At 32.2% G+C, this 23,839-nt stretch overlaps 2 protein-coding genes across 4 annotated transcripts in view; one reads left to right on the top strand and one right to left on the bottom strand.

The window, feature by feature from the left end:
- LOC117692238 (putative leucine-rich repeat-containing protein DDB_G0290503) overlaps positions 1–23,839 on the bottom strand; it is a 1,014,555-nt gene that overhangs the window by 10,417 nt on the left and 980,299 nt on the right. The window lies entirely within an intron of this gene.
- LOC105326354 (myb/SANT-like DNA-binding domain-containing protein 4) lies at positions 15,741–23,708 on the top strand. Its single transcript, XM_066072357.1, has 7 exons — positions 15,741–16,147; positions 16,483–16,550; positions 19,380–19,526; positions 19,722–19,781; positions 21,436–21,498; positions 21,872–21,925; positions 22,020–23,708. The coding sequence occupies exons 1-7, from the start codon at positions 15,957–15,959 to the stop codon at positions 22,217–22,219; spliced, it is 783 nt and encodes a 260-aa protein (XP_065928429.1). The 5' UTR covers positions 15,741–15,956; the 3' UTR covers positions 22,220–23,708.

Genomic DNA, 23,839 nt, shown 5'->3' with positions numbered 1-23,839 from the left:
CAGAAAGCATTGTTACGAATACTGTTTTCCTTGTTATAAAATAAATGGACGTGTCCTATGTAACAATTGACGTCCGATACAAAGTTTAGAATATTCCATTCAAACGAAAATTTTTACCACTTCAATGCGCTTCATTGTAATTTTTTAAGATGCAAGTTGTTACGCTGGCGCAGGTTTTACTTGTGAAAGAAATGAAAAAATTGTACATTACATGTGGGATGATTTTGAGAAACACAAGAGTTCTACTTGGAGAGAATTAAAAACAATACAAGTAATTGTATTAAGTCTTGCAGAGGAACTGAGTGGAAGATTAGTGAAGCTATTTACTGACAATCAAAATGTAGTGCGCATCGTATGCAAAGGTAGTATGGTTGATGAGCTGCATCAGCTAGCAATGAGTATTTTCGGTGTATGTGTAAAACATGGAATTTTATTAGAAGTGCAGTAGATACCAAGAAATTACAATGATTGTGCTGATAGTTATAGCAGGATTTTTGACAAGGATGATTGGAGTGTATCAGATCATATATTCAGATATTTTGGAAAAATTTGGGGTCCGTATACTATTGATGTGTTCGCAAATTGTAAAAATAATAAGGTCACCAGATTTTATTCATAATATTGGAATCCAGGTTCAACAGGTGTGGATGCTTTTGCATATGACTGGTCTGGAGAAAATTGTTGGATAGTACCTCCTCCTGTTATTGTATGTAAAGTGTTAAAACATATGCAGTTGTGCCATGCACACGGAACATTGGTCATTCCAAAGTGGTTGTCATCTTTATTTTGGCCGATGATTTGGAATAAAAGTAAAACACGTTACCATTGTTTTGTTCAAGAGTATGTTGAGTACAATTTTTTAAGTCAGGGTCAGACAAGTCAAGTATTTTCGCATAAGAAACGTTTTTGTCAATGTAATGTGTTGTTAATGTATTGGTGATAAAAATTGATTTCAGATAAAGATTAAAACAGCAGAACAAATGTGCATATAATATATTATGGTTTACATTTATTTACGGATTTTCAGTGACACTTGGAGTGAAATCAAGGACATGGCAACAGAAGATCAATTTAAATCGGCGGATTTATCGATATTTAGTATTATGAAAAATGCGAAAAGTATTGATACCGTAAAGCAGTATGAAGCATATTTTAAGCGATTTAATCAGTGGTGCATTTCAAAAGGAGTCACAAGTTTTCCGGCAAGATCAAGTGTGATAGCTATATTCTTGAGCGGATTAATTCAACAAGGCGTTTCCGAGGCGGTTTTGTGTTCGTTCTTTTATAGTATAAAGTGGTACCATGTTCTTCATTGTGTGTTATATCATCCATGTGACGATAGTGTTATTCAAAAATTAATGGAAGGACACTCTAAAAAAAGTTTTACTATACATTTTTAAAATAAGAATTTGAATTAAGAAAAACTATAAATATTAAGTAATACAATTAGTCAGAATAGCAAGTAAAAGGCAATCTCGTTTAGTAATTGGAATCTTAATTAGTAAATACCACTAATACAATTACTTATGATTTATTTTACTCATCATTTCTGCTTTTACTTAAATGTATATACATATTGGTTATTTATTTACTCAATTTAATACTTATTTTAAGTAATCAAAATCATTTTGTTATAAGTAATTTAATTACTTGTAGTAGACTATTTACTTTTTTGCAATTACTAAAATGTATATAAATATGTTTTTTATTTACTAAATATAATTCTCATTTCAAGTAATCAAATTCATTTATTTTCATTAGTTTATCTAACATGGTTTGTTATAGGTAATTTAATTACTTGTAGTAGACAAATTTATTACTCACTATTTCCTTTTTTTGCAATTACTAAAATGTATATAAATACTTGTTATTTATTTACTCAATATAATTCTCATTTCAAGTAATCAAATTCATTTATTTTAAAATATTCTCTAATTTAGTAATAGCAATACTTATTTTATCTAAATAATTTACTTATTTCATACCAATATGGTTTACCTATTTGTGTTTTACTTGTTGTAAACATATTATTCTCCAAATATTATATTACATTGTTTTTAAAAATTGAACGTCTAAAATTCTGTTTCCTTGCACTCGCTGATAACTGTAAACTAAGAAAATTTTAGGGAAAAAAACACCAGACAACTATGTAAATCAATAAATCTGTAATACCATAACACATACATAAATAAACTGGCTAACAAAATGTTATGTGTACAAGGTTGCTAATTTGACTAGCTTGGATTTACAACAAATGTGCACTTGAGAGAAAACAGTAAACTTCAAGAAATCATAAGCATTGCAATTAATTTTCCAGATAAGAAAGTTCTTTAAAAAAGCTACAGTATATAGAAATTCTGTCGGTAATAATTGCAATTTAAAGCTTTACTGAAAAAAGAATAATGGATAGAAAAATCGTATTTCACATTTTTATATACACTTGAAAGGAAATTCTCTCGTTTCCTTCACAACAACCAAAACATTGCATTTTTAAACGTTTTGCAGGATATGCATGCAAAATACGTAATGACTCACAACTATATGTACATTGTATTTAAAACAATCAACCATGCACGGAAATATAAGTAAGGCCTAACCATATAAAACAATAAAAATAAGGAAAAAATAGATATACCTAGGAAGAAATTAAATTGATTTCAGATAATTTTATATTTAACAACTTAAATCAGAAAATAAGGCCCATTAATTAATAAAATGACGTTAATTTCTACAAAATTTTAATGCAACGTCAAATTTGCAGAGAGTTTGCTGCAAATTTGCGACAAACAGTTACCGCAAGCTTACAGATAAACATAGCAACTTTAAGATATTACAACATAAAACAATTAATAAACACTTATAATTATTTAATAATGAGTTACTCATACATGTACCATGCTTTTTAATCAATTTACAAATACCTTCTACTGGTGATTAACAAAGATGTTAAACTTAAACAGTTGCAGCAAAATTAGAGATAAAGGACACAAGTAAAAATTATTAACTTTAAATTTTGCACATTTTATAAATTTCAAAAATAAACACAAAATTGATGAACAAACCATAATGAAATATGACAAATAGTTCTCAACCAATCGGTGATAATTTGTTGCTGCAGATTGATAAACTTGAATGCAGTTTGATCACAACATGCATGCACAGATGGACTTGGACAAAAGTTCACAATGAGCGAAGTTCAAACCATATAGTTCACAATTAAGCCCTGCAAGGTCACTGGTCATATTACAATTAATCACGGCAATCTTTAAGGCATTCTTGATGTCTTTTTTATGACAGTCTCCTGTATGTGCTCTCCGATTTAATTTCACACATAAACAATATCACACAAATAGCCGAATATCACAATAATGTCCAAAATGGAATGGTCAGACTACAGCACTGTTCTTTGTATGCTTTTCTACGTAGTCTTACACAAATTCTGTTTTCACTCTTTTTTGTTTGCATCATTTGATCATAAAATCAGTGATCATGAGTTAGTTGTTCATGCAAGGTTTTCTTTAGGTCTGTGTAACCCGGTCACCAGGGCAGACACCTATTGGGAAGATAAATGGATTTCATATAAGCACATTTTTTTTCAAATTTAAAGCAGTTTCTAAAAAAAACAAGTTAGCCTATCATATATCATACTTACTCCATCTATTAATCTATATCAGTATATAGCTACAAATTTGCAATACTAACTCTGACTATGTGAGTAGAACATGAATTCTTTTATTTAAGTAATGAAAATGTAAGTCATATAAAATGTACTTGTACACTATGTAATGATAATTATCTAAATTTGGCGTTGTTTAAATAAATTTTGAATTCAAATTATTTTTTCATGCATCACAACGATGTCAATAACGAGCTTTTTGCTTGATTGTCATAGGGATGGCCTTAAACTGTTAAACTTCTTATAAAAGATCACCGTCTTTCGTTTTATATTCCAATAACCGTTTAAACTGCCATTCAACGAATATATTGTCATTACTTCACTTACTTTTTCAAAAACGTGCTCATGATCATGCACGAGATGGTGCATGCACTGCATGATGCAGTGGCCTTGGGTGTTGAGACTCGATTCATTCACTTATATTCGTCCTCTGTTTAGCCGTGGATATTCCAAAAGTAAACACTCCATTGACAATCATTCTTTTACCTTGTGCACTGCCTTATTCCCTTATTTTCATTCATTTTACCATCTCGGTGATAGCAGACAACATGGCAGCATCGAATGTGAAATTTGGCGGCTATCTATTGATCGACCAATCAGCGCGCGCGTAGCGTAACATTGAAACAAAAGTAAAAGTACAAACAAACACTGAACAGCATAGTTACGAAAAATTCTTCAATCTTCATGATTCAACATCAAGCGGTTTAGACACTATTATACCTTTTTGAAAGCAAAGGAGATATATGCCATTTCTGAAAAGCTAGTCACTTTCAAATTTCCTATTGTATTGCCCAACCTGTCTGTGTGCAAACTCTCTCTCTCTCTCTCTCTCTCTCTCTCTCTCTCTCTCTCTCTCTCTCTCTCTCTCTCTCTCTCTCTCTCTCTCTCTCTCTCTCTCATAATATACTTATATAGTAAGTCCTTTTTTGCTCTAAGTATATGATAGTTCTTTATCATAACAAATATCAGTGAAGGAATAACTTAGTAAATCATGTTAAGTATATGATAGTTCCTTATCATAACTAGTATCAGTAAAGGAATTACTTAGTAAATCATGTTTTCTTTTTAGTAAATGATTGTCCCTTTTTTCATAACAATAATCAGTAAAAAGGAATTACTTAGTAAAACATTTCTACACATTAAGTAAATGTAAGTAAAATATGTTTATTTAGTAATTGAAATGAAGTTCAGTAATTGTTTTAAATTTGTAAGTAAATGTTAAGTAATTACCTATTACTTATCAATATGATTTTAAGTAAAAAATGATTACTAAGTAAAACTTTTTTAAGAGTGGAGGAAAACGAATATTGTCAAAACCTTTGAAGAAGAAGGAACCAATTTCTTCCGACATTTTAGAGAAAGTCATAGATTTATTTGGAGACAGAGAGAAAAACCGTGATTTATGTAGTGTGAGAACAATAGCGATGCTGCTTCTTGGTTTTGCAGGTTTTCTTAAATTTAATGAGCTTGCTAACATAAAAGTGAAAAACATAACTTTCAAAGATTTGTATATGAACATTTGTGTCGAGACAAGCAAAACCGATGTATACAAACGTGGAAATGAAATAACAATAGCAAAGAAGTTGTGTCCTGTTTCGTTGATAAAGCATTATTTGTTTCTAGCCGAAATCGAAAACAATTCAGAGCTAGATTATATATTTAGAGCAGTGTGTTTTTACAAATCTTCTGAAAAATATATGCTTTGTAAGATTAACAAACCTATATCGTATACAAGAGCTCGAGAATTACTGATGGAAACATTATAGAAAAAGTCGGAATAGATTCAAAAGCGTTCGGGATACATAGTCTTAAAAGTGGAGGTGCTACAGCTGCAGCTGAGAAAAATGTGTCGGGTCGTCTTATTAAAATACACGGTCGGTGGAAAACTGATTATTCCAGGGACAATTATATCAAAGACTCTGTTGATAATAAATTAAAAGTGTCTAGTAGTATTTGGTTAAATGAATTTAATAAATATATGTTGATTTGTTTTTACAGTTTACAGCCGTCATCTCTTTGTAAGTTCTACGTTCTAACGAGCAGCAATCCATATTCATGAGTTTGTTATTTTTCGATTGATTCAGCATATTCATATCATTATAGAGTATAATTATTTTATATTCGGACGAACGGGGTGAGGAAGAATATAATGGATTATGATACTATATAAACAATCCCTTGTGTAAACCTTCCTTATTGATCTATCGGATTAAAGCTGTAAATGCTATATATAAATATAGCCAGGCAAGGCGTCAGAGTTGTGGATTATCTTTGAGCGGTACATATTCAACAGAGCGACTGCTCGGCGTTCGCTATAACTGAGGTACCTGCAACACAAACTTTGGCGAGCGCTCGCAAACTTCGCCTCTGATGTAAGTAATGATTTATTTATCAAACCTGTATACACAAATACAGGTAAATGTAATCAGACATAACATATACTGTAATTTGTTCTACTGATTTCATAAGCATGATATTAAGCCGAATAATTTGACGCGTCATCGAATTTTGCACATGTATAGGGTTTGTCATCTTCGAAGATGGGGCGAACATGCATACGTATCGATTCATGATAATTTATGATAAAACATGCGCGGATCTAAAGGGGGGGGGGGGTCGAATCTCCCTGAAAAATAATCAAACAACGTCTGTATTAGAATTGAATTCATAATAAATCTTTAGCAATCCTTTTGATGCAACATCTGTATTAAAACTGAATTAATTATAAATCTTGAGCAATCCTTTTAATTAACTTTCTATCATGTCAAGAGTAACTGTTTATGTACTCATGAATGTTTTACCTAAAAATTAGTCATTATCTGCAATGATTATCAGCTGGACGCCAGTGTAATGAAGAATAATGCCCCACGTAGAGTAATGACCGGGGATCATTTTTCGACGTAGAATAATGACCCCCCCCCCTTCGTTGAAGAATAATTAGATTTTTCTGAAGAAAAGAGAACCAGGGGTTATTTTTCTTCATGTTAAACATGAAGAAAAATGACCGCCGTAGAAAAATGACCCCACCCCCTTATAAACAAGAATAGAAATTGGTTACCCCGTATCCAAGATACGACTTTGAAATACTTGAATGTTCACTCTGTTCAACTGATTTTGAAGATATAAAACCAAACTTGTAAAAAAAATCACTGCATATAGCTTTTCATACCCGTAGCAAGCACACACAAAACACTCTTACATTGCAACAAATTGATTGTTAACAGTAACGTCACTTCTCTCGTCGACATATGGCGGGAAATGATGCAAAAAAAAAAAAAAACAAACAAATTCGTACACAATGAGGATATTGTGTGATAATTACCGAACAATAATAATGAAAGAATAATTGTTGAAATAATATAAGCAATATTCATTGGTGAATGAATTGTCAATCGAAGAATGATACACATATATTTTTTGGAAAAAGACTAAGGAGCCAGGTAACTTAGGAATATGAATACTTATTTATATTTCTGGGGGAAAGTGATCATTTTACGTTAGTTATGTTTTCTTCTACGTAATGCATGAACATCGATATTCTAAACATTTATTGCAATGTTGTATTTGTGATCATGATTAGACTTTATCCTTTTAGAGCAAATGTGTGAAGAGTACCTCACAGTATTAAATCTTAAATAGATAATAAAAAATAATCAATTATGATTAGAAAAGATTACTTCTAAAAGCGTTCAGAAGGGGTTCGGGCTCATATAAGGGGGTTATATCCCCCTTTGATTTTGATCAGACGATCTTTACTGTATCAAAAGTTGTGAATGTTCATACAAACTTTTGATGCATTAATCATCTTGATATTAATTAAACTATGCCGATGATAAAGGAAAATATATTTTATGTTCGAACACTCTCACTACTATGACGATTTACCTTGTTGGCCGTTAACTTCTACTGGCATATTGGCTGCTGTAAGTGCCCGCTAACTTCAGCTTGGTTATTATGCCAGTATTATAGTGGAGTAAACTTCTCATAATTTTGGTTTCATCATTAATTTTGGGCGATGCACTTGCATAGCCAACAGTTTGTACACTGTAGTAGGGGAAAATCGCAATGCAAGTATGATTCATGAACAATATTGAGTCTACTCTTTCGAATTCATCGCCAATAAACAGAATTTTGTTTTAAAGTGTCTTGTATCTCGACATATTTTAATGTGTTGTCACTCGTAATAATAAGGTACATGTAAATGTAATCGTTAAGATGACAACCATACCCAGAAGCAATACGTCAGTATCTTGTTATAATGGAAGGATTTTTATTTTCTAAGGTTAACCCCTTTTTCCACTTTAAGTTTATTTGAATATGAATTATAATTTCTGTTATTTTCTGTAAACTGCAGTAAAAATTACAATATTGTAAAGACTATTTCACAAATAATAAAAAAAAAATAACTATAAGGGGGTCATTATTCTACACGGGTCACTTTTCTTCATGTAGAGTGTGCTCATCTTTATGAAAATGACACTAAGTCTTATTCTTCAGGCAAAAGGGTCATTTTTCTTCGTAGAATAATTAATGACCGGGGGGGGGGGGGTCATTTTCCTGCATAGAATAATGACGAGGAGTCATTATTCTACGGGGGTCATTATTCTACGTTACCCCGGACCTTGTATTGTCCATGCTGGATGCATAGATCGTCTAGAAACATAACCTTGTATATAAGGAATCTTCATATACAGAGATTGATTTTGATTAAAGAGGTTTAAGGTTGTTTTTTTTTTTGGAGCATTCAAAGTAGATACATGTATTATATCTTTATTTATATAACAACTTTACGTATTCAAACTTGCATGGTTGATGTACCTACATGTATTTAACTTTGAATATGGCGACTAAGTAAGCTTAAGATGTGGAGATTAATCTCTATCTATAGTATATCCCGGATGATAGGCCAGATTATATTGTTTAGAGCAGTTCAAAGCAGGTTTAGGTATTGGAACTGCATGGTTACATATTCAATTAAATTTAGATAATTTTATATAAGACTTGCACGACTCATGTACATGTAATTGTTTTAATGGTACAGAAATCTAGCTCATTATAAATACCTTGATCTTGCTTGTTAAGGTTCCTATAAATAGCAAATACAGGGGGAAACTTACGATAATGCAAATTCGTCTATTGTATGTACACAATTTATCATTGATTGTAGTGATTTCTTTTCACTTTCAGGGGGAAACATTAGGTAAATGACCTTTTTCTGAGTTATAGTTGCCAAAAAAAATTTTGAAACATTAGAAAACAATTTCTTCAAATTTTACACGAAGATTAAGATTTTCTTAATCATAATGAAAATGAATCATCTCTTTGAAAAAATGAAATACAGTTTATGAATTAAAAGGCATTGTGGATGGGGTTAATTACATTGGAAAGTAATCAGTGAAATTACAACAACTTGCTTAAAACCTTCAATTAAATCACCATTACCATTACAGGGATTTTCAATAAATTACAATCACTTTGCAGTTGCAATCAATAGAATTACAAATTAAGTTTGAGAAAATAAATTTATTGAATACAAGCCGGTAGCACATATACATTTTTTTTGAATAAAAATTGAAAGTTACTAATTAAATTACAATTACATGTAATTTAAAAGTCTTGTCAATTACACGTCACTTTCAATTAATTTCATCAGAATTTGTAATTAATTACACCTAATGACCATTGCATATTACATTTACCCCATCTCTGTAAAGCATATGATGTTATATCTAAATTGACAAGTAGTCTTTGTTTTAAAAAGTTGAAAAATACCCTACTTGAACTATTATGTTTCATAAGGATGTTTTGGATTTAATACATTCTATCCAGATTTCGCCTCTTTGGAAATAATGAAACTAAAGTGTTTGTTTTTTGTATGTCAAAGAAATATTTGAATGAAATGAGTACATTTTATTGCTGTTATATGTATTACAATAGAATATGTTTATCTCTTAATACATAACGCAATATAGAAAATTGCCATGAGCAGGGAGAAGGCGCCACCAAGCTTTGCAAAAAGGAAAGAAGTGAGCACGTCAGATATTGATGATGTCACACCAGAGCGGACGTTTTCATTGATGAGCTACAATGTTTTGGCTGACTGCCATATACAGCAAACGACGTACCACTATAGAGACCCCACCCATCTACACATCGATGCTCGCCATAAAAGTCTGCTAGAAGAACTTCGGTATTCCAATTGTGACGTAATATGTTTACAGGAAGTAGGACCCGGATACTACCAAGATACACTAAATCCGGAAATGCAAAAGTAACATACATATCATAGCAACCTATTGAATCATTGTAGATCTATTTTATACACCTTTCACTCAACATGTAACTCAGGTTTCATTGTATTCATGTCTTTTACATGTACGTCTTGTCTTGTTATATTCCCGCGGATGCAGCGGGACTGATTATTTTCCATTTTTTCTTCAATGTTCGCAATCTTGACATTTAAATGAAACGCTAAAAAATGAATTTCATGGCATGAAAAATATTCCCAAATCCTGATTATTTTATGATTTGTAAACGTAAGATAAAAAATATAATGTATGACCAGTGGTTAATGTTCGATAAGATAGATGCTATTAGATATGAAGTATTTTTATGAAGTTAATGCATTGTTAGGAGAGAAAAACTGCGCAATGTTAGATTTTTATGTAAGTTCTTTTCAATAGATTGGGGTATGATGGAGTCTATTCCAAAAGAACATTTGACAAGAATGGCGAACGATGTGTCACATTTTACTACACGTCTAAGTTTACTCTTAAGGATAATGTTGCTTTAGACTTGGAGAAATTGCGTTTAAGGTGCATTCATATATTTACTAACGTATTCTAAAATCTGTTTTACACATTCATCTTAACGTGTGAACAAACGATATAATAAGTGTGGATTCATTTACATGCGTGGGGGGGGGGGCAGTGATCATGGGTAGCCAAAATTTTCCAGGTTCGTTGGGACGTAAATTCGTTGGTAGGAGTTCAGAAAACTTTTTATAAATATTAAATATATGCTTGTATGTATATACGTTCCTTGTGATACACGTAGGTTCTCGGGTAAGTGGTACCCAGGAACGCTACAACGATTTTCTCCTATGTACATTCCACAGTATACCTTTTAAGTTTAACGAATCAATAGTTTTGTTCTTAACTTGAAATATATGAATGGATATGTACGTTATTATTCTTCCTATGTTGAAGTGTTACTATATTTATTTTGTTTAAACAATAGCTTTTATCGGAAGACCAAGAGGAAGCAAACCACTTCTCTCGTCATATCGACCGATGTGATGTCGCCTTACTCAGTTTGCTTGAACACGTGGCTTCCGGTAGAACCATTGTCGTCTGCAATACGCATGTCGTGTGGGAAAGTGCTCACATTTCGGATGTGCGCTGTATTCAGGTTAGAATATTAGACAAACAGGCACCCTTAGAATCCTATGCAACTCTTGTACATCTTTCCTGATAAGTTAATGCTTTTTAAAAGAATCATACCCGTTTTTGAAAAGGTTGTCCTCTTCTTTTAAGGCATTTTGTTGCTTGGTAGCCGCAGCAGGCACGTAGCATATAAAAAAATGAATTATCATGGAGTTGCCCCCCCCCCCACTTTTTTCGAGTATGTAACTCAGCCCCCCCCCCCCCCCGATTAGGATTTTTAAGATTTTGGAAAAGTTGAAATTTCCAATTTCCTTTTTTTTTTCTTTTTTCTTTTTTTTGCTTGTCAAGATATTTTGGATGAGTCTGCCCCCCCCCCCCACTTTCAAAAACGATGCTTCATAACAATTCTGTGTGGAGATTTCAACACAGAATCATGTGAGGCAGCATACGAACTCATTGTAAGCGGTAACATTGGGGACGAAAACAAGAAGAAAATTCAAGCAGAAAACCATATCACGGTTCGGAAAGTTTTTTTTTCCTTTTCCTATAATGACAACCAAATTATGCTTTCCTTGAATTTTTCAAAAAGAAGAAACATTGTTAAGACTCATTGACCATATAGGATATTTACTTGTTTATGTGGGTTTTTTTATATCGATGATAAAGATGGCAACCCTTCAGAAATTTTTAAATGGATTGGAAGGCGATGAACTAATTTTCAAAAGTGCATATAAGACAATATTGGTACAGTATTAGTATAATATATTTGTTGTGGTATTTCTATACTATTCCAACTCTCAAGTTCTAGTACAATCATGCATATGTCTATGTGGCACTCAGTGGTTACTTGTTTGTGAGCAACCTGACTGCACAATGTGGCAAACTAACAGATATAACCCTGAATCAACAATTATATATGTATAATTTATACATGTTATGTACGTTCACCTGAAGAAAGATGTTAATATCCAGAAAGCGCTAGTGAAGGGAAACTTTGGAACTGTTCATTTTCTTTTTCTTTTTTGATTATTTATACTGTGTGATATCACCTTTCACTCTTTTTGGATTATATATATATATATATATATATATATATATATATATATATATATATATATATATATATATATATATATATATATATATATATATATTTATATATATATATATATAGATAAATAAAGCCTTGGTACAGCAAAAAATACTTAAATAAATAAAACAGAATGCGACAGTCCAAAATAAATAAATTGTTTACTGTTAGCGCTTTCAGCCATGTCGGCTCTTCAGACAGTGTAACTCTCTGAAGAGCCGACATGGCTGAAAGCTCTAACAGTAAACAATTTATTTAATTTGGACTGTCGCATTCTGTTTTATTTATTTAAGTATATATATATATATAAATTATATATATATATATATATATATATATATATATATATATATATATATATATATATATATATATATATATATATATATATATATATTCCCAAAACCAAAATATTTCATTTAATGCATTCCCACTGCCAAGTATCCAAGAAGGCAGGATTTTATGTTTTATTCAAGATGAAAAAAATATGCAGTTATATATAAATATTATTTTCAGACTCTCTATTGCTTTAGTTAAATTAAATGTTAATTTTGATAAATAAGAGATGTATAATTTTACATTTAGTTACAAAAATCGACATCATTCACCTCTATTTATTTTTTGCATAATGCGGATTTGGAATTATCATATTTTAGAACTATCTATTATATAACTAAAGTTTTAATTAAAAAAAACCAGCTCGTGACTAACCGCTTTATCAAAGGGTGCTTATTTAAAAAAAAAAACACATCAAGAATTTCTTTCGAAAATCCTCATATAGATGATAATACACTGCTGTAATATATTTTAGGGAGATGAACCTATGATAACCAAACTGGACGCGGATTTCTGTTGTTGTTTGGACTACATATTTTATAAGGGTCAACCGGATAGCTCTCAGAGACACGGGTTGGACGTCATTTCAGTTTTGGACTTTCTTTGAGAAGAAGAAATGAGATTAAATTTGCCACCGAGCGAAGTCTTTCCATCTGACCATTTGCCATTAATAGCTACGTTTTCAATATGAATAAAACAATTCCATATAGTTTGGTCTTTGTTTTTTATTAAATAAAGACCTAAATACAATTTCTACTCATACAAACAATGATGCTGACCACTAAAAAACAAGTGTAGAACATAGAACAAACCTTATTCAAGAGGTTACCAGAAAACACGACAGATGATTTGCTATAAATGATAATGTACATGTAAACAGGGTTATTTTTGCCCTGTGTGTTTTAGCCTTTCTACATTTTGCCTAGATTTCAAATCGCCCAAACACAGTTTTGTAATGGGTACTCATTCTAATTAGTACAGTAATTTAAAAAGAAATCGTCAGTCTTAAATTCGTCCGCTGACAACGAAGGCGGTAGGGGATGGGATAAAACGGGGACAAATATTTTTCTGTATTCGGTATGTTATTCAGGCAATCCATTATAAATAAAGTTATTGAAGTTACTGTATTGCTGTACTCTCACTATCGGGCACTGATCAACACACCTGTTCACTCAGGTTTGAATATATCGGTCAGTTTCTTAAGTATAACTTCGTTATGTTCCTCCTCTGACCATCCAAAGTATTCAATGCACCACCATATGTTTTTCAGTTCGCCTGGAAGCCTTTCAAGAGGAAATCCATCTTTTATCAAAACAACAATGTATCCTTGAAATTGGTTGTGAACAGCATGGGTAATTGCTGTTCGAACCTCAATGGAAGATTGTCCTATGTCCAAAAAGCTCTCACTTACGACAAACATTACTTTCCTGCACTCGTTATTACGATTTACAATCCCTTCTGGTATAGTACGGCCTCCATAAATATCTTCATCAAAACATGGTTTTACGTTTAAACTTTCTAATATGGATATAATGTTTTTGTGACCCACAAATAGTCCAGGTCTCTATATGATACATAAACATCATACAGAAAATTATTGTCAGATTTGCGTAAAGGTATACCTTTCCATTTGTTTTTTAGCCTGAGAATTACGTATTCTAAATAGACACGGTATCTTTTAATAGCGACTATGATGGCAAATGTTAACATTGTCAAAACTAGCAATACAGCAGAAAATGTAAGCCATTCCTTTGACTGACAGTCTTGTTCGAATTTTTGCCATGTTTGGTCGTCAAATATTTCAACAATAGGGTTTTTACTCTCTATACAGAGAACGTTGAAGCGATCAGGAAACATGTTCTGATGATCTTTCATCCATTTCAAAGACTGAATGTTAAAGCATGCGCAAGAAATCGGATTTCCTTCTAAATAAATTGAAATATTTTTCATAGCATTGAATTTGTGTTGATCATTTTGAAATCAAATTGTACCGGACAGAGAATATGCATAGCCCTTCTAAATCCATTAGAGAATTTGGAAGGACAGAAAGCATGTTGTCGTCAAGATCGATTTCCTTTAAAGATTTCTTTTGGTCTTTAAATAGAGACCTTCGTAAAGAAGTCAAACTGTTCTTCAAAATATCAAGTTTTGTTAGATATTTCAGATTTTTAAACAAACCTTTAACAATCAAATTGTTTGGAAAAGTAAGGTGAATTTTTACTGCATACAACTGTCTGAGATTTCTTGAAACATTTCAGAATGGATATTTTCAAAACTGTTTGCAGATAAATCGAGTGTTTCCAAGAACGGAAAATCAACTACTTAACACAAGGGGGCATTGGTGTTTTGAATATAAAGCTGTTGTAAGTTTTCGGCTCTTACTTCAACATACGGTCCCTTTTTCATTCATTATGAATGTAATTTTCAGAGAGGTCCAGCACTTCTATTGTATTTGGTAGAGTTATTGTAATAGAAGGATATTTGTGCTGTGGTGCGTTGTAAGGGTTATACAATAATTCTTTTCGACGATCATAACAGCGCAGGTTGAACTGTCGGATTGTTGGAAAAGTAAAAAAAAAAATAAGTGATGTAGAATCTATAAAAATTACTCTATTTTAAATTACTATCATATCAAAGTAATCTAAGCAATTCTATAACGTCGTATTGTATATATTTTTCATAATTCCATTAATGCCATTGAAACGTAACGTGGGATTACAAACGCATATTTTTATGATATACCCTGTTGACAAATCATCGAAGAAAATGGAATCACTTCGACCAAAATCTCTTGTATGTGTTATAGAAACACTATTTTACGATGCAGTAAGCATTTTAGGGATCAAAGGACAATAGATAGGTAGCATTTGCAGCCAAAAATTCAAAATGACGTCATCAATAACGTAAGGAAATGAGGAAAGGATATCATTAAGGAAGTCATATAACCTTAGAGAATATAGAACAGATCAACAAAGCCATTTGCAGCCTGAGCACAATACCGTTGACACGAGAAAGCAACGCATAAGATTTCTGAAAAAAAACGTATTCTGTTAATTTTGATCACATAGAATTTTTCACTTTGAGGGACCTAAAGTAGTTTCTTTGTATTATAAATGTTTGAAAACTTAAAATATATAAACAAACCAGGGTCCACCGCCATAAATCTTTGAGAATTCTCAAAAAAATTCTCAACTCAAGTCTTGAGAATTACTCAGCTAGAAATATTCTCAAAACCACCGCCATAAAGCTACTTGAGAATATTCTTAGCTGAGTAATTCTCAAGACTTGAGTTGAGAATTTTCTCAAATTCATGTTCTCGCGAGACGGTTTTCGCGGATTTTTTTCAACTCATGAAGCGGCCCCATGGAACTCTCTAGTGTTGAAAGAGCAATAAAACGCATTGGACAACGTGTAAACAAAACGTAAGTATACCCTCTTATCGTCTGCTTTTTCATTTAAAAAAACAAAAATGGACGACAAAGCAATTACGGGTAAACGCCGATCTCAGAATTGGCAAGATGACGAGGAAGTGATGTTAATTGAGGAAGTTATAACAAGATCGGGGGCCTTGTTCGGCTTGATGAAAGGGAGCGGGGCCAAAGGAAAGCTTAAAGTAACGCGAGAAAGGGAATGGCAACTGATTGCCGATAAATTGAATTCGTTAGTATGAAATTTTGCCGGAAAACTATACTCGTTTGTATAAAATTTAGAATATATAGTTGGCAAATTCGTAAAGGTTTAACAGTTTAAGAACATCGTCGAAGTGATTCTTCTTTGCCCGTTTACACACAATTAACTGAATAAATTTATACAAGAAACGTTTTACGATATATACACTAAGGTGCTTAAAAGAAAGACAAACTAATTATGAGAAAAAAGGATAGATGCGTTGGTTATCAGAAGAAAAAAACCCACCGCAACTGACTGATCTATTTTTATCTCTGCTTTGTGGACACTAATAAAGGGTCGGATCATGTATTTCTTGAATAATGTAGACTATACGACACCAAAAGGAGGACCTGGGAGGAGGTTAAGAAAAAATATTATAATATCAAATCAAGAAGTAAGTATGAATTCATTTTAATTTAAAAGAGTAGGATCTGTATGAATATGGATTCATAACAAATAATTAAATGATTATATGAAATATTGCCAAATTTTACTTGATATGATCTAATTTATTGAGAGCATAACTATTTTTTTTTCAAACATTTGTTGTCACCAGGAACAGGAAATTCTTAACAATTAAGTGCATCACTTAATAAAACATTTTTTAAATGGTTGATGATTTGAAGAAAAAATAGTTAATATGTTCTAATTCGACACAAATTTGACACTTCATTTTTCTTTTTCTTTTTGGAGTGGGGTGTATTTTTTTTTAGCATAAGTTTTCAATGCATATAAATTATATACAAGTATCATGGTCAGAATACAATTTAATTGAAGCTAGACCTTTGTTTATATATAAGCAGGCATGGACACGATTACTTAAAAAAGTAATTGATTAATAATCGATCACTTCGGGGAATTTTGTGTAATCGATTATTTATCGATTACACTGAGACTTATTTTTGTCCAGTAATCGATTACTTTATAACATGTATTCGATTATTAATAGAATACTTTAGAAAAAATTTCATTAAAATGCGCATGGTACCTGTTCTGAACATATCATATAAAAACTCTTCAAGTTAATTTGGTTTTAGAGTTAAAGGGGTATTTTCATTATGAATGATATGAAAATTTGAGACTTCATATTTCAATCTTCATAAAATAACATTTTATAATTTCTACTGCTTATTCAAATGTCAAATTATAAGCAATTATATATATAGAGCTCTGTCATGTAAACAAGTTTTTTTCCCTGGACGTTAACGAGTTAAGATGAAATCTTGACCTTGCACCTTTAGCCATATTTGGTTGTTATTGGTAATACGAGAATTGAATTTGATTGAAAATTTATAATTTTTAAAAATATCATCAGAAATATGCAAAGAACTTTTAGGCAGCCTTGCTTCATGATTTGAATGAATTGTGTTTGGAGCTTGTAATTGTTTTGATTTTTAAAATAGATCCTTGTTGGGACTATTTTAATTGTTATCTAAACGTGATTAGGGGGGGTCACACCTCATTAACTGCTTTGTGGATTCTTTACATGACAAGGACAAACACACTTGCTGACAATTACACACCCTTTCGGGTTTGTTTCTTTCTCTGGCAAAATAGACACAAAATATAACTCTCTCTCTCTCTCTCTCTCTCTCTCTCTCTCTCTCTCTCTCTCTCTCTCTCTCTAATAATTGTCAGTAGCTTAGTGGTTTTTCGGAGCCACACTATGTTAAATAATAAAAAAAAATCTGCAAAGAAGTGTGAAACATGAAGTAAACTGATTATCTGATTATGTACTCAATGACATGTGAACCAATATTTATATTTTATGTGAAAGTGGAAAATCATAAAAATGAATATAAACAATTTTATTCAATGAATTGCATTATAAACAACACTTGATGAGTGTTTTTTCAAACAATAAGTGCTTCACAATATGTTAATGAAAAGAGTAATCGTAAGAAATCAAAAAAGTAATTATAATTACACTAAACTTTTTAGCTGTAATCGATTAAATTACGATTACAAGTAATCGAAAATCTCTTCGATTACAGATTACTGTCGATTACTTGAAAAAGAGTAATCATTACAATCGAATATGATTACTCGATTACCCCATGCCTGTATATAAGGCAACATATAAATTACATATTATATATGAAGAGCAAGATGAAGGTCTAAAGGACGAGTGCACTTATGGGCCCCGATAAAAAGTGAAAAAATGAAGAATCAAATTAAGCATATTTTCCCCCCTAACATTATCTATTGATATCTATTCCATAAGAATTAACAAGTTTTAGCGCTGTATTTATTGTTTATAAAAAGCACGAAGCTTTAAAACATAGTAGGGGTCAGCAGACATTCGTGATTTTGTATAGTAAATCGAGGACAGGCATTCATTTTAAAGCCTTTGTTTACTGTCAGCCTAACCGAGTACAAACTTGTGGAAAAGACAAAATACGCATTATACATTTAGAAAACACCTGTGAAAGTAAGAAGTTTGTACTCGGTTAGGCTGGTACCTAAAAAATGAAAAACGTATGAAAATTTCAAGATTTTCCTATAGTAAGCGAAAGCTATTACCTGCGTGACCCATGTTTGAACTCACGCATGGAATAAATTATGTCAAACAATCACATGGTTTCTATCCAGGTAAACGTTTGTAAAATGTGCTCACTGTAAAACATTGACACGTTTTAGATCACTTTCCATCATCTTTGTATGGTCAGGAATGTTTGTTTGTCACTATGGAAATATGCAACTTCAAAGCTTCATTCGATTTTTTTTTAAACGTAAAATAATACATAAAGTATAATTCAGCAAACGCGCCAATCGATCCACCAACAGAGCAATGTTGATTTAAATGTCTCCTCCCTCTGATTTAAATAGACACAATTCAAATATGTTCGGTTCGATTTTTCCGGATTTAGATTATTTATAGGCATTTAAAAATCCGCAATTTTTTAAATTGTATGCTAATTTTGGTAAAATTAAGCATGCATATAAATCAAAAGTATCCATGAGTCCTTAACTATTACGAGAAAAAAGCAATTTGTTGATATTTTCTACATATAAACGGCACTGAAAAAGGGCCCATTCTCTATAGCTTAAGTGCACTTGTTCTTTATAATTAAAATGCATGGAAAAGATAAATGAGTTAAAAATTGTTTTAAAAGAGGCATTTATGATTGGTATCAGATTGTTGGTTTATACTGATTATAGACAAATTATATAACATTCATATTTTTTAGTAGTTTTTACTTTATACTATATATTGTCATAGGCAAAGAAAAGCTGGATGGAGTTAAACGCCCAAAAACTGGTGGTGGTCCCCCTCTCCCCCCTCTCACACAAGGAGAGGAGACATTTCTGCGTCTTGCAGATGGAGAGCCACATCTCTCTGGTCTACAGGGGGGTATTGATACAGATGGTGATTTGCAATTTGATTATTATTTAAATTTTTTTAATTCTTCAAAAAAGAAGAAGTGGAAAACCAATCAACCTTGATTGTTATATCAGATGAAATCATTTTAAATGTTAAAAATTTATGACTTGTTAACTTGCTATGGAAGTTTCCATTGACTACTGTACATTTTCTTATTGGAAGCATTTAATTATTTATTAGCTCCAAGCATGTCTTCAGTTTCTCAGACAGTTGACCCTGCAGGTGACCACCTCGAACAAGGTACAATTTAATACCTTTAGTTAACTTTCTCAATTATAAAATTAACATCAAACCATTTAAAGTTTTTTACAAAGATTTCATTTGAAAAAAAAAACTTTTAAAAGATTACACTAGTCTTAGTTTGTATATACATGTGTATTGATTATAGCTGCAGAACTGTAGGCTAGCTCTGCATGAGGAAAATTCGGTTTGATAGTCAGTCAACCCAAATTTTCTGTGGAGCAGTTCTGCAGCTAGTTATGTGCTCAATAATGTCAATATTAAGGAAAAAAGGATGTTACAACTTTTTAGCTCTTTCATTTTTTTAACTCACCTGAGCTGAAAGCTCAAAAGAGCTTTTCTGATCACTTTTTGTCCATCTGTCTGTGTGTCTGTGTGTCTGTTAACTTTTTAAATTTTCGACTTCTTCTCCAGAACCACTGGGCAAATTTTCAAAAAACTTGGCACAAAGCATCATTGGGTGAATGAGATTCAAGTTCGTTAAAATGAAGGGCCAGACCCTCTTTTAAGGGGAGATAATTAAAATTATTAAAAATTTGTTAGTATTTTTCAAAAAAATAAATCTTCTTTTACGAAACCATTTGGCCAAGAAAACTGAAATTTGTATGGAAGCTTTCTCAGGTAGGGTAGATTCAAGTTTGTTCAAATCATGATCCCGGGGGCAGGGTGGGGCCACGTACAATGTGGGTCAAATTATTACAAAGGAATATTGAGAGTAAATCTTTTAAAATCCTCTTCTCAGAAACTTGTACTTCTCAAATGGTATGTACATGTAGGTCATTGGCCCCAGGTGAGGTCCTGATCCCCCTCGAACAGGAAGTGCCCAAATATCTTGAAAATGGGCAAGATCCCCACCCCACCATATATATTCTTTTTCCGTGGGTCATGTTTGTTCACCTGATATATAGTAAATGACCCCTGGGGAACATCATGAAATTTCAGAAAAAGAAATAATCAAGTTTTAATTGAGCAATATTTACATTTGCAAATATGTTTTCTTAATATGAACCTATAGAATAGCGAAAACGTTCAATTCTGTATGAACTTTTTGTGACGTCACAATGATCATATCACGCGCTTATCACTTATTCGGTTATTCAAGACGTTCTTGATGATTTGTTTTTTTCAAGCGTAAATATAAGTAATAAACAGCAATATTAAAAAGTTCACCAGGATATGAATTTGGTTGGCACGTGATCAAATCTACTTAGAAGCCCTTCGGGCTTCACAGTATTTGATCACGTGACCCGCCAACTTCATATCCCGGTGAACTTTTTAATATTGCTGTTTATTTCATAATTGAATCATTATTTTTTTAAAGATACAGTACTTCTCATAACTGCACCAGTGTGTGCAAACAAATTGGGTAATGTTTTCTGTAACGTTTAGCCCATGTGGGTCATCCCTACCACCAGTGATGGCCTCATTCGTTTGGGAGACTGTATAATCGCCCTGATTATAATTACATCTTGTTTGTATGTGGCTCCATAAAGCTGATTTTATCATACCTATTGTTGCTCAGGTGAGCGATGTGGCCCATGGGCCTTTTATTAAATAAAGTATTTCTTGTCTTCAAGCTACCATTTACTGGTTTAATGAACATATCTTTGTCTGTAGTTGGAGAATGAAAAACTGATGGATTTTGTTATTTCAGGTTCAGAAGAACAGTGTTTGACAGATACGCCTACCATTAGTACGGTTACCTCAGTTGAGAAAGGTACATGATGTTTATTTAATTTTTGATTACATTCAAATCAAATATCAGAGCTACATGCACATGTAGTTCATTAAATTCATAAATAATCTGCCTGATGTTACGTTTGAATTTTGTACATGTTGATTTCATTTTAAACATCAAATGACCGTTTTTATCTACAATTAATAGCAAAAAATTAAATAATAAGCAATGAAATGAATATTTATTAGTTTTATATGATATAAAATGGTTTGGAACACATAAAGGTTTTATAAACCGGTAAGTGTTACCGGTAAGTGTAAACTGCCCCAAACCATTTTATATCGCATAAAACTAATAAATATTAAATTCATTCCTTAAATAGATTTTGATCATTTTTTTTTTTTACTTAAAGTTCCAACAGTTCAAGTGAATCATGGAGTGAAACGAAAAGGAATGACAGATGCAGGTTTGTAATAAACATGTATTTATTACTAATCAGTGTCTTTTTCTTTTTGAAAGCTGTCAAAACATTGCAACTCAAAATTGGAATTCAATTACAGGAGAAGGCAAAAGAAGAAGATATGAGGACCTAGAGGAGAAGAACTTGTTATTAGACAACAAAAGACTGGAGGAGGAATTACACAGGGTTCAAGAGGAGAGAGAAGTTCTGGCATTAAAGAAAGAGGTCTTGTTGTTAAAGAAACAGAAACTTTTAGGAGAGATCCAAACTCTATATCCCAGTTTTCTAGCCGAGTTGTAATTATCTTTGTATTTGTAAGCTTATTTGTATACTGTTAGAGAGAGAGAGAGAGAGAGAGAGAGAGAGAGAGAGAGAGAGAGAGAGAGAGAGAGAGATCGGGAATGATAATACTGATACACAATGTCATGTTTAAATACAGATAAAATAAACAAAAATGTTTCGTTATCAACAATTGATTCATTAATGACAGGCATTTAATGACAAGTCCACAATGATGTCACCCTGAGTAACTAGGATTTCAAAAAAATGATTGTGTAATGGAGACTCTCTTTGTCACCCCATCAGCTCTTGGATGTGCGTTTATAACTGCTTGTTGGCAATCTGCTACATTCAGTTCCCTGCAGTCACCACTGATAATTGTATCCCCCCTCTCAATGCCTATGTTATGTAGGATACAGCATGCGGTAATGTTTGACACTGCCTGGTCTGGAGACGTGCGGAGGCCAAAATGTAGAGCCTGAAATTTTCTTTTCATTATCCCGAAAGTCTGCTCAATGAGCACTCGTGTTCGGCAGAGACTTGAGTTGAACCTCTCTTCAGACTGGGTCCGAGGGGTTAGATACGGAGTCATAAAGTACCTGGATAGGGGATACCCAGAGTCTCCCAATAAAATGCCATCGTAGTCACCTGCATTAAAATAAATGTTCATGATGGTACATGTACATAAGTATGCATCATAATCCATTGCTTATTATACAGTTTTAGTTATACATGTATTTAGTTTTACAAAAGAATTGTCAACATAGGTATGTACAATTAAGTTATTACATGTAGTATGATTGAAGGGATAGTTACCGTTTTCAAATTTTTGATAGAGACCAGAGGTTCTCCAAATCCTTGTATCATGGCAGGAACCAGGCCAACGGGCACACAATGATGTGATTCGAAAATTTGGATCACATACCATCTGAAATTTCCCAAAAAGCTGTGATCATTTCATTATTTATTATTGTCATAGAAACCCATAAGTTTGCTTTTAATTGTATTTAAACAATATCTTTTTTAAAGAGAATTTTAGAGATGTGAGATTAGGTATGCATATGCATGTATCTGCATGTTTTAATGAGTACCTGAACATTAAGACTATGGAAACCTTTCCTATTCACATAGTCTGCCTCATTAGCTGTTGGTGTTGAAATGCGAATTTGGGTACCATCAATGCATCCTATAACTTTAGGGAATCCTGTCAAAAATAAATGATTTAAGTTAAAATAACATCTTCCCTGTTATTAGAATACATTTTTCTGTCATCCATCTGTCATTATAAACTTTTCACATTCTCAACTTATTATTTTGAACCACTGGGTATATTTTGATCAAACTTAGCACATTTATATGCATCATTTGGTGAAGGTGATGCAATTTCATTTTCATTGAATGGCAATTTTTAAAAACATTGTTAAAAATTAGGAAAATTTAGAATTGTGTGTGGGAGCATCCTCATGAAGTATATTTTTAAGTTTTTTCAAATCATGACCCCCTCCCCCAAGCCCCCCCCCCGTAAGGAAGAGGCCATAACGGGGTGTTATATAAATAATGCCAATGTATATGCCTTATAACTCTAACTGTACTGTAGATCAAAGCCTAATAATCTTATATATATATATATATATCTTAATA

The sequence above is a fragment of the Magallana gigas genome, chromosome 9 (genome assembly GCF_963853765.1).
Source record: "Magallana gigas chromosome 9, xbMagGiga1.1, whole genome shotgun sequence".
Taxonomy (NCBI): domain Eukaryota; kingdom Metazoa; phylum Mollusca; class Bivalvia; order Ostreida; family Ostreidae; genus Magallana; species Magallana gigas.
The sequence above is the reverse complement of the archived record's forward strand: the minus strand, read 5'-3'. Positions and strand labels throughout refer to the sequence as shown.